General features: G+C 44.7%; 1 protein-coding gene across 1 annotated transcript; it reads left to right on the plus strand.

Moving 5' to 3' along the window:
- The first annotated feature begins 996 nt into the window (after window positions 1-996).
- On the plus strand, window positions 997-6209 carry TARDBP (TAR DNA binding protein). Its single transcript, XM_059866477.1, has 6 exons — window positions 997-1137; window positions 1515-1767; window positions 2477-2640; window positions 2953-3093; window positions 3777-3947; window positions 4295-6209. The coding sequence occupies exons 2-6, from the start codon at window positions 1530-1532 to the stop codon at window positions 4823-4825; spliced, it is 1245 nt and encodes a 414-aa protein (XP_059722460.1). The 5' UTR covers window positions 997-1137; window positions 1515-1529; the 3' UTR covers window positions 4826-6209.
- Window positions 6210-11761: the final 5552 nt, after the last annotated feature.

Genomic DNA, 11761 nt, shown 5'->3' on the forward strand with positions numbered 1-11761 from the left:
TGTTAGAAGAGTCTGTGGGAAATGTGATTGCTTTGTTTTCACCCCTAAGTTATTGGAGGGGTTTTGGGCTGTTTTCTGTTTGCTTAAAAGGTTTTATTGGTTGGTATTTTTTTTGGTTTTTTTTTTTTTTTTTTTTGGTTTTTTTTTTTTTTGCTTGCTTTATTTGGTTGGTTTTTGTAGTTTTTTTCCTAGAAATCACATAACCTCCTGAGTAGGAAGGGACCCATAGTATCAAACACTCCAACTCCTGCGGCAACATACCCTAGCAATCCCACCCTGTCCCTGAGAGCCTTGTCTAAACACTCATTGAGCTCTGGCAGCCTTGGGACCGTGACCACTGCCTTGGGAGCTTGTTTAGTGCCCGACCATCCTCTGGGGGAAGCATCTTTTTCTGATATATTTGCCTAAACCTCCCCCAACACACCTCCAGCCGTTCCCTCGGGTCCTGTCACTAGTCGCCGAGAGCAGAGATCGGAGCTACCCCTCCGCTGCCCCTCACGAGGAAGCTGTAGGCTGCGATGAGGTTTCCCCTCATCCTTCTCTATGCTGAACACGCCAGGTGAACAAGTTTGGATTTTGGTGTTTGGTTGTTTTTGGTTTTTTTTAACGAGGTGGCCTCGTTCTTTCTGGTAGCGGAAACAGGAGAGAGGCGTCACAGAGCTTTGGCAAGGATGTCTTTGCTAGCGGCTGCTACGGGCGACCTACTCGGAGCCGGCCCGGGAGCCAGTGCCCGTTCCGGAGTTCAGCCCTTACGGCCCTCACAGACAGGTCCCGGACGGCGCCGGCTCCCGGCAGCTCCCACGCTCGCGCAGGCGCGGACAGGGCCGCACCACCAGTCCCGCGCTTGGGGGGAGCGCAGCTCTAAGAGCTCCCGTCGCCGCCGCCGGTTCCGAGAATGCCGGCCGATCTCCGGCTGTGAGCGGGCGGCGCCCGCTGGGGCACGGCCGAGGCTTCACGCTCTCCCGCGCTCCGAGCGCCTCGCCACATTTCGCTTCCCCCTCGGCCACCTGGAATGGTTCGGCCCGCGGCCCGGCCCGGCCTCTGAGAGGCCGCGGCCGCCATTTTGTGCGGCGGCGGGTAGAGTGCGGCGGAGGTGCTGCTGAGGGGTTCTCGGGACGTCGCTCCCTTCCCTGGCCGGTGAGTGGGGCCGGGTGGGGCCCGGCCCGGCCGCCCGCTGGACTGAGGCGGGTGGAGCCGCATCCGGAGGTCGCGGGCTCGGGCGGGCCCGGCAAGCTGGGAGGCCGGCGGGGACTGTGCTCCCGGCTCCGCGGAGGTAGCCCATGGCGCCTCTGGGAATTTCCGCCGTGCTCGGGGACTAAGTCGCTGTTGGTACCTCCATAGCTCCAGGACGGGCCGAGGTTTACGGCAGGCCGGGAGGCTTTAGTGTTAATGAATAGCGCGTTTCGGTGCCCCTTGTTGTGTAATAGAGAGATTCGTGTCTCAGGCCGAAGAAGATGAAAGCCATATCAGGGGGGATAATCGCTTACGCCTGCTCTTTCCCTTTTGTACTTCAGTAACTTCCAGCGAAGATGTCGGAGTATATCCGGGTGACGGAGGACGAGAACGATGAGCCCATCGAAATCCCGTCGGAGGACGACGGCACGGTGCTGTTGTCCACGGTGACGGCGCAGTTCCCCGGGGCGTGCGGGCTGCGCTACAGAAACCCGGTGTCGCAGTGCATGCGAGGAGTCCGGCTGGTCGAGGGCATCCTGCACGCCCCCGAGGCCGGCTGGGGAAACCTCGTCTATGTCGTGAATTATCCCAAAGGTTTGTTCTCGTGGCTTCGGCTCTCTGTTCAGAGCTGCTTTCTTTAAGGTCTCAGTCATTGCTGAAGCAACATGGCAACATGTTGCTCTTTAACTCTCCAGTTCACAGAGATCAATGATTTATTCAGGTGTCTGTTCTGCCGAGTAGGTTTGACCCCATTGAGTTTTTTACTTTTTTAACACTCAACCTAAAGACAAAGTCTTGCATTATCCTTGAAGGCTAGGCTTGTATAGGCCTTCAAAGGGTACCCTTCGAAGTGTACCGTAATCTCTGTACTCACAGCCACTTTTCCTCAAGGCATGGTTTGGTCAGAGGTACCATTTAGAAGTGCTCAGGAAAGGAGAAACCTGACCACCGTGCTCCACCCCCCAAAAAAAGAGTGGAAGGAAATAAATTGCTAGTGAAGTAGTCTTGTTATAAGTTCATGTTTTCCCCACCTTATAGGACTGTGAATGTTGCTGGATAATTCTTAAGTAAACTAATGCAGAACTAACTGGGTCAGTTTGCATTTTGGAGGCGGACTCGATTGTGGACTGGCTTTGGTTCAGGGCAGTCAGATATGTGTTCCATTTAGCTCTCAACAGCTGGTGTGTGTCTCTTGCAATCTTTACTCTTCCTCATCATGGGTTATAATTTAACACCATGCAGTTCATAGTCAGTGGGTCAATTTCCAGCGCTGAGGATGTCTAATGTACTTTTTTATATTCAGATAATAAGAGAAAAATGGATGAAACCGATGCATCATCAGCTGTGAAAGTGAAAAGAGCAGTGCAGAAGACTTCAGATTTAATAGTCTTGGGTCTTCCCTGGAAAACCACTGAACAAGACTTAAAGGAATATTTCAGTACCTTTGGAGAAGTTCTGATGGTGCAGGTAAAATCCAATTGCAGCTCAAGTAAGGAGGGACATTGGGTAGATATCAGGCTCCTGAGAAAGCAGTAGAAACAAAGGAGCTTTATAAACTTGGACAAGATGAGAAGCCATGTCTCTTCCTAAGGATGTCTTTTTTTTTCCCCATGAGCCTGTTAATTTTGGGAGAAGATATTAAGGAATTAGAGGTTGCTGTGGTAAGAATGGTTGGAAGACAGGTGAACTCTCAAACAGATTTTTGCCAAATTCGTTAAATAACAACATGCTTCGTACTAGTGGTTACTTCTGGTTTTTGTTGTTTTTTTTCCCACCTAGGTTAAGAAGGATATTAAAACGGGCCACTCGAAAGGTTTTGGGTTTGTTCGGTTCACGGATTACGAAACGCAAGTGAAAGTAATGTCTCAGCGTCACATGATTGATGGAAGATGGTGTGACTGTAAACTTCCCAACTCTAAGGTACTTTGGGATTTACCACTGCTTTTATTTGTATCAAACACTCCAAGTGCACCTCTTCATCAGCTGTGTCAGGGGAGAGCAGCTGCACAGATTAACTATCCGTTCTCGGATGTGGCTTTACTGTGAATGAACAGAGCAAGTGAGAGCAAAGAAGGAAAACAGGGAGCAGGTGGGTGAGCTGGAAGTAATTTGAAATGTTGGGAAAATCACTCGTTATGTGAGGGAAAGAAGTACAAATAGAAATTTGTGTTTGATGTCCAGCAATACCTGCGTAACTTGCCTGTTGCATGAATAAATGCAGAATAAAGCAGATGGAATCACTAATTTGGGGAAGAGCAGAACAAGTCTTTGAGTTCCAAACTGAACCTATAGCTTCTATTCTTGTCTCTGTGTGCAGTTATTACAAAAAAGTGTTCTTCTGCAGTGGCCTTGTCACCATCCCTGTGTGTTGCTCCCATGCTCATTTTCTTGTGGTTCTTCCTCCCCAGCTTTACCAAGATGCAGCCATGTTCTCGGAATAGAATTTTTAAAGTTTATTTATCTTAAGTCTTAAATTTACAGTCTCAAACTTTCTTCCATCAGCAGCCCTCAGAACAGGCTAGATTAAGTGTGTCATTTACCATCCAGTAACTCAGTTCTCAAGGACTATAGGTGTGATAGTTTTTTCCTTCAATTCTCTCCAGCAAAGTCCCGATGAGCCTTTGCGCAGCAGGAAGGTGTTTGTTGGACGCTGCACCGAGGACATGACGGCAGATGAACTCCGACAGTTCTTTGCTCAGTATGGGGAAGTGGTAGATGTCTTCATTCCTAAACCCTTCCGAGCTTTTGCTTTTGTTACATTTGCAGATGATCAGGTAAGTCTTAAAATATTTTAACTTCATAGACTACATTTTAGTAGCATGATAAAGTATCATTTCTGGACGTACACATTAAATGCTTGCTTGTCCACTGTCTGATTTATTGAATGGACTGAGAGTACACTTTTAGATGCAGCTGTGCAGACAGGAGTTTGTACTACAGTTAGTGTAGTGATGAATGCAAAGCTAAATCACTTCAAATTGAATTAAGTACATGCATATGCTTTCTTTGCAGGATAAATATCTGCTCAGAATTGTAGGGGATGTTTTGTGTTTTGTACTGCTAACATTTTTGAAAAAAAGGACATCTAACATACATTTAATCAGTCCCTTATTTCTTATAGGTTGCCCAGTCTCTTTGTGGAGAGGACTTGATCATTAAAGGAATCAGCGTACATATATCCAATGCTGAACCTAAGCACAATAGCAGTAGACAGTTAGAGAGAGGTGGAAGATTTGGTGGTAACCCGGGAGGCTTTGGGAATCAGGGGGGCTTTGGTAACAGCAGAGGAGGTGGGGGAGGACTGGGCAACAACCAGGGCAGCAACATGGGCGGGGGTATGAACTTCGGGGCTTTTAGCATCAACCCTGCCATGATGGCAGCAGCGCAGGCTGCCCTGCAGAGCAGCTGGGGAATGATGGGCATGCTGGCCAGCCAGCAGAACCAGTCAGGGCCCTCGGGAAACAACCAGCCTCAGGGCAACATGCAGCGGGAGCAGAACCAGGGTTTTAGTTCAGGCAACAACTCATACGGAGGGTCCAACTCGGGGGCAGCGATAGGCTGGGGCTCAGCGTCGAACGCAGGCTCCAGCAGTGGGTTTAACGGAGGCTTTGGTTCAAGCATGGATTCCAAGTCGTCAGGCTGGGGAATGTAGACGCAGTGGGCTCTGATACTGACTCTATGGTGGGAAATCAAATTTTTCTAACTCATGGTAAGTATACTGTAAATTACATATATGCTAAAGTTTTCCAGATGAATTTGTTCGGTGTGCAGTATATTCAGCAGTATTTTTGACAATTTTCTTTTCTTAAAAAAAAGGGAAAAAAAAGAAAAAGAAAGGTAAAAGGAATTTTCTAAGTTTTGTTACATATCTAGTTGGAATTTTGAATGTTTGGAAGTGGATTGCTGTTTGCCCGATAGGTGAACTGACACTACAGTCAATAGGAAAGGTTTATCCTGTAATACTTTACCCCTTGTTTCCTGGCTACCTGAATTCTTTGCATGTTCGAAATGGAACCATTGGTCAGAAACAGCATTCTCTCCCTCTTGTTTTTAATTTGATCCCACCATAAGACTCTCCAAGTGCCCCGTTGGACAACACAGTGTCATTTTTGTTTGTGTTCGTTTGTTTTTTTTAACACTGTCTCCCCTCCATACTAAAGTACGATATGAAGGCTTCATTTAATCTCCGCAGTTCATCTCATTTCAAATGTGTATGGAGGAAGCACTTCATTGAAAGCAGTGCTGTAAATATTATGCCTTAGGAATACTTCTGTCTACATGCTTTCTCATCCAAGAATACTTCATCACACTGCACATGCTGCGTCTTAGACGGTGGGTGTTCCATTTTTATCCGCTACTCTTTATTTCATGGAGTCGTATCAACGCTGTGAACGCAAGGCTGTGAGATGGAACCAGAAGGCTGTTTGAACTTTTGAAACCATGTGTGGGATTGGTGGTGGTGCCGAGGCATGAGAGGGCTGGTATGTGCGAGATGAAGGAGCGAGCGCATGCAGAGACCTGGTGGTGCATTAATGGGATTTTATTTGACTTGGCGAGATGTCTCTCAATCCTGTGGCTTTGGTGAGAGAGTGTGCGGAGAGCAATGATAGCAGATAACGTACGAGTGTTTATTGCATTCAAAGGACATCCACATGTGGAAGACTTTAAGTGGGTTCTCTACCTAGTTAATCAATTAGTTGAATGTGTTATGTGAAATGAATATTTGTATTTCTTTTCCCTTATGTCAACTGCTGTGAATGCTGTATGGTGTGTGTTTTTTTTCTGTTAATGATCTGTAAGTGTGGTAATGTGACCTGAAGATGATGGGGGTTTGTGATGAGAACATTGAGCTTGTGGTGTGCTTTGCAGTAGCTCTTTTAGCAGAGATCACTAGAGCTCAGTGTGCCTCTCCAGGGTGGAAGTTCCACTGTTTGTAAGATACCCAAAAGAATGCTATTTGCTGCAGTTTCGTGTTTGGATGCTTTTTATAAGATTTGTCACTGTAGGAAATTCTTAAATAAAACTGATTTAAGTAATATGTGTCTTTGTTTTGCAGCCCTGAATGCAAAGAATTCATAGCAGTTAATTAATTTTACCCTTTTGCGATGAACTTCTGTAAAGCTTTTTGCAGTCACTCGGTTTGTTTCAGATAAGCAGGTTCTAAAGGAGCCACCGCTCAGAACGTATCGATACCTGACACTCTCCTCTAAGCCACTGTAGCCTTGCACTGTGCAGTGACATAGATCTAAAATCCAGGTCCCACACCTTGGGGTGCCCGCACCTAGACTGGTAAGCAGCTCCCTCCAGATTTCATCTGTGCCAAGGAACGTTACTTGTTCTTTTAGCAATGGAAGTTCCTTATCAGAAGTGGGTTGGGGGAAAGAGTTGCTGTCATGATGGATTTCTGTCCACATCTCCTTTGGGGGTGGATGCTTTTAACTTGTTTTTAGATCAGCCCACTCACAGGAAACAGGCTTCTGCCACAATTCCAGCCCAGAAGAATGCTGTTAACGCCTGTTAAAACTAGTCACAGGAAAGAATTTCCAGATGAATAAAGCACTGTAAATAGACACAGACTGCTAAAGTTTGAACTGAGTTATGACAGGTGCAGAGGTGTCATGTAGGAGGCAGCTTCTTAACAAAGTGCAAGGCATTAGAGCAGAAACTAGTGGAAGGTTATTTTCCACTTGTGGTATGAGCTTGAGGAATTATGTTGTGTACCTGGGGTTGCAACCCACTGAAGCTTGGATCTGTATTTTTCTATACACCATAGTACTGTGCTGTAGCTGTGAATATGGATAATTACACAGTTTTTAACCTATGTAATTTTCAAGTGAATCTTCATTACTCTATCCCACTGAGGCTTGTGAATAGCAGAGCATCTAAACAGCAAACAAAACTGCATGACTGAGTTTTCCACCTGCAGAATTAAAAAATCAGTTGTGCCTTAATGTGCTTAGTTTAAAGAGGGTTTCTAAACACCCAGGCTGAGAAAGAAATCCCACAGATTTGTTCATATTCCACTGAAAAAGTTGGTTACATTTTTTTTCTGCACCTTTATCTCCAAACTGTCCCATCTGTGAATTTTGCATTTTAGCACTTGCACTATTACCAGCTACTTCTGCTGAGTAACACTTTAAAATGGTGTTCTTGGACCTCCAAAGACTAACTGTGACCCCCTGCAAGGAACCTCATGGTAAGTTTTTGTAATTAGCATGGTTTTAATTCTGTTTAAATTGCTCAGGTTTAGGTTTAAGAGGCTGATTGGCCGCACTGAATAGTCTTTGCTAATAATTTTAGCCTTCCTTCACCTTCGAACAAAAATCTCCTTTTCGAGTTACAGTAGCATTTCAAGAATTTCAAGTTGCAGTAGCATTTTAACTGCTTTGCATACTTTAATGTTTATAAGTGAGTAAATAAACTATCACTGAAAATACTGAAGTGTTTTGAGTCTTAATTTTTTTCTAGAGGGATACTTCATTTTCAGTTGCATTATTTCAGAAAGTGAGATGCTAATGAAAGAATCCAAGATACAATATACATAAACTTCCTCTTGTAAGGGGGTCAATATAAAAGAAAAAAGTTTTTTCTAACAGTGCTATTTAGCTCCAAGAATCTGTTGTCCACTGTACTTGGACCGAAACTCTGAATGTGAAAGCTTGTTCTTCGGAAAAACACCGTTTTTACAGCTGAAAGCTGGAACTTCTCAGGCACGGGCTGTGGAGCAGTAATCTGTGTGGGCACAGGGACAACAGCTGGTAAATGCTCGCACATACAGCCAGGAGCTGGTACTGCATACCTGGTATGCACCACCCGAGGGGTAGGTGAAGGGGATGGATGTTGGTTCTCTGCAGGCTCTCATTGGACCTATGTGCAGTCAGAAGCTGCAGTCAAACAAGAATTCCCAGCACTGTTTAATGTCACCATTAAGTCAGAAGTGACGCGGATAAATGAGTGGCAGCTCTGTGCATTCACAGAAGGCTGTATCTGACTTTAAGAGCCCATTCCTTTTTATACTCTAGTTTGCTACAGGTGGACCTAGTTGGTCCTTTAATTAAAATATTGTCATCATTAGCTAATTAAGGTGACACCCCCCCTTGGGAGTAAACAACTTGTTACAAATAACAGGTGCAGATTGATGAGAATTCTTTCTCCAGCTCCCTAAAGTTTCCCAGACCGATTCATGGAAAGCTCAAGTAGCTTTCTCTCTCTCTGACCAGATTATTGCATCCACAATTTAAAAGAAATTAATAAAGCATGCTGTAGGCAGATGGCAGCTTTGTACAGTTGAAGGACTTCTAACAGCTGCTGGGACTTTTCTTCCTCACCCCATCATCTGCAAGTCAATCTTCCTGGTAAACAGGTATGTGTAAGATTACTACTGATTGAGATTTCCTGCTCCACTGTAACCAATACCATTATCAAAGGGTATGAGATAATTTTTATAACCTTCATGAGTTAAATTTCTTTCTCCCTGGCCACCTTCATAGTGTTTTCTCAAAATGCCCAATTTACTCCTCAAAGATGGGATTTTTTGATCAGCTATATGGTAAGCAGCTGTTAGAACCCCACTGCCACGTGCAGCTGAGCTGCCTTCTAACTCTTCTTGCCCTGTAGTTAACACCACTTATCAGGGAAGCTCTCCAGGCTCATCTTCCCTTCCTCCACGAACTCACTCCGCAAAGTGCAGAACAGCAATGGCAGCAAAAGCTGTTTAACAGTGAGATCTAAATACTGAATTATTGTGCTCATATGGATTAAATTAAGTTAATGATTCTAAATGTAATTCCTGGATTGTTCTGGAATGGAAAAATTGCTTGCAAATGAATATTTGATTTAGAATACAATTTTCATTAGTATTGCATCCCTTGGAAAAGTTCTGTAATCAAGAGAGACAGCATTGCTGAGGAATTTGGCCACAGAGGAGGAAGTGCATTTGTTCTGAATGTAAATTAACGTAATTGGAATATATGGATATTCTAATCTAAAAGATAAGAGGGACAATTATGCTATTACACTGTACAATGTTTCTCCCAAAACTCAGTCTTGGATCTTGACTAATTTTACAGAGTAATGAATTTAGCAGTTCAGGCATTAAAAAGCCAAATACAATCCACAACCCTGAACTCATCAGTGAGGGGATTCTTTTCCCCTCACAAATACTGCTGTAGCATGGTTCAATCTTCCTGTCAGAAACAATGCCAATCAGTTTAAAAGCAACAATTTAGTTAATTATGAAACTGTGTTTTCCAGAGAGCTGGAATACAGGAATGTTTGTCTTTTTACTCTCCTCATAGAAAACTGCACTGAGTTCTGGGCATTACTCTGCAGTAGGCATAGTAGGCCTTGGGCATGACCAAGGCCTGTTCAATAGTAAATGATTTAACAAATCTACGGTCAATAATAGAAATTACAATCACACTGTGAGGTTATCATAACATTTTCGGTTTTGTTAGCATTTCTCTGTGCTGTTAAAACGGCACATGTAGCACTTGCCATTGTGAAAATCAGCATAACATAACGACAGCAATTGATCGTTAAAATGAAGAGTCTGCAGTGAAATAGTTCTGCCTCACCAGCTTAAAGGTACTCCAGGAAAATCTAAGAAAACTGCAGGACTATACCTGCTCCATTGCTAAACAGCAGATTAGCCGAGCTAGGTAACTGTCCCCCTGCCTACACAAACAGGTCTGTAGGCTTGATACGAGGCACAGGCTGGAATTTTTCCAGTATCCATCACCACATGTGAATAGTCACCTGCATCCCAGAGAACACAAATGAGAACCATAAATGGAACAGCTGAGCATTGCTTAATACAACACAGAAGTGACACTCTACAGGCATAATCCAGCACCATATTTTAGGTGTCCTATGACTCACTGCAGGTGTGTAAGAAGGTGACTGTGTCACTCTCCCTCCTCAGGCTATTCCCAAGAGCTAATCTATTAAATCCATTGATTGATGGGGGGAATGGTAAGAAAGAAGGATAAGAAAGCTCTCAGCTGTAACTGGATTAAGCCTACCTGGCTACTTTTCACCATTCTCACATGGCCTTAAACATGCGAGTACATCACACAGTCAAAGTTCAGTTGTTTGCAGGTAAGGCTGGAGCATTCCCTCTGCTCAGCCCCAGAGCCAAGGAGCACACTGAATTCCGTGTTCACACCTTGCCATTATGATTTGCCTTTCTGGGGCAGAACAGGGCTTCATTCACACTGGCACTGAATTTTGGCATTGCATTTCCATACACATGCCGGTCCCCGGTGTTTGTGTGGAATACATTAACTCTCACATCAGTTCAGTTATTATGTTTCTACATAAACAGTCAATATGTGCATCAATTCAGACAGACTATAAAGTAACTGCTGAGGTAAGCCTGAGCCTCCCCAAAGCACAATTGCCTCAACTGTGATTTTAAAATTCCATAAGCATACACAGTCTGGAGTATCTTCCAAAAATGCCTGCTGAGAAAGCTCAGCTCAGTTAGTAAGAAAGAAGTCTGAAACGCTGCATTCAGCAGGAATGTCCATGTATTACAGTTTGAACTTCCCTATAGAGATCTATAATGAAAGAACATTAAAAATTCTCACCACAGATCTTGTGAATTTGTTGTAAAATCGTTATTTTCTTCCAACATAATTAGAAGCAAATCGCTAAGAAGCAGCGTCCAGGGCATCAACAAGGGCAGACGTACACACAGGCATGCACAGACAGGAGCAATACTTCGGGGAGCATATCAAAGGACAATTGCTGCCAAACCCAGTGCACCGAACACACCTAATTACAGTATGGGAATGACGGAAATTGGTAACGAGCAAGGGCACCTCCGTGTTTAACGCCCGAGAAATTAAGTTGAACGGGTTTGACAGGATTCACTTAGGTCGAGCAGCATAATCCTGAGTGTCACGAAGGAGCGCCACGCTGGTGTGCCGCGCCTGCACCGGTGCGCTCTGACCACGGGGTGGTGCCTCAGGACCGCAACCGGCAACCCTGCGCGGCTCGCAGCGCGCTGCGCTTCCCTTCAGACCGAGTCTTACTTACTGCTAAGGGCTGCTGAGAGAAAACATACCTTTTCTCTACACGGTTTGACTCGCGCGGACACAATCTACAAGTGCTGAGAATTAAAGCAAAAACCGTGACTGACTCCCGATAGTGTTCTCACACCAAAAGGGAGCGGTGACCTGCACACAGCCTGGCTGCGCTCACGGGATCAACCCAGGACATCTGCTGCCTCACCATATAACTTTAAAGTGTTGACAAGTTAAGAAAATTGTTCCATAAAATAAAATCGTATGTCTGGATCCAAGCTGGTCTGTAGTGATCAGCTGGAATGCCAGAGTTCTCTTAAGAGCATATCTAAAAAGAGCATTAGGAAACAAAGGTGCGATGTGGTTCTGCTCTTGCAGTTTAAGAGCTATGTAAGGTTAAGCAACAAGAGCCACACAAGAAATTCAAGACTCTTCGGGTAGCTGTGATGCTTAGGGACCTTTCACAATGGTTTGTCTCTTATCAGTTCCTTACTGATCTAACTTCTTTTTACCCAAGTGACACGTGGGAACATCAGAAAATTAATGTCCCAGAGGCTGCA

Source organism: Haemorhous mexicanus, chromosome 23, assembly GCF_027477595.1.
Source record: "Haemorhous mexicanus isolate bHaeMex1 chromosome 23, bHaeMex1.pri, whole genome shotgun sequence".
NCBI classification, from domain to species: Eukaryota; Metazoa; Chordata; class Aves; order Passeriformes; family Fringillidae; genus Haemorhous; species Haemorhous mexicanus.

What these genes read in the sequence shown, in the direction of transcription:
- TARDBP (XM_059866477.1), top strand. Translation starts at nt 1,530, where the DNA reads ATGTCGGAGTATATCCGGGTGACGGAGGACGAGAACGATGAGCCCATC. An exon ending in GAGAAGTTCTGATGGTGCAG is followed by an intron (nt 2,641 to 2,952) that starts GTAAAATCCAAT and finishes TTTCCCACCTAG; the next exon opens with GTTAAGAAGGATATTAAAAC. An exon ending in TTACATTTGCAGATGATCAG is followed by an intron (nt 3,948 to 4,294) that starts GTAAGTCTTAAA and finishes TATTTCTTATAG; the next exon opens with GTTGCCCAGTCTCTTTGTGG.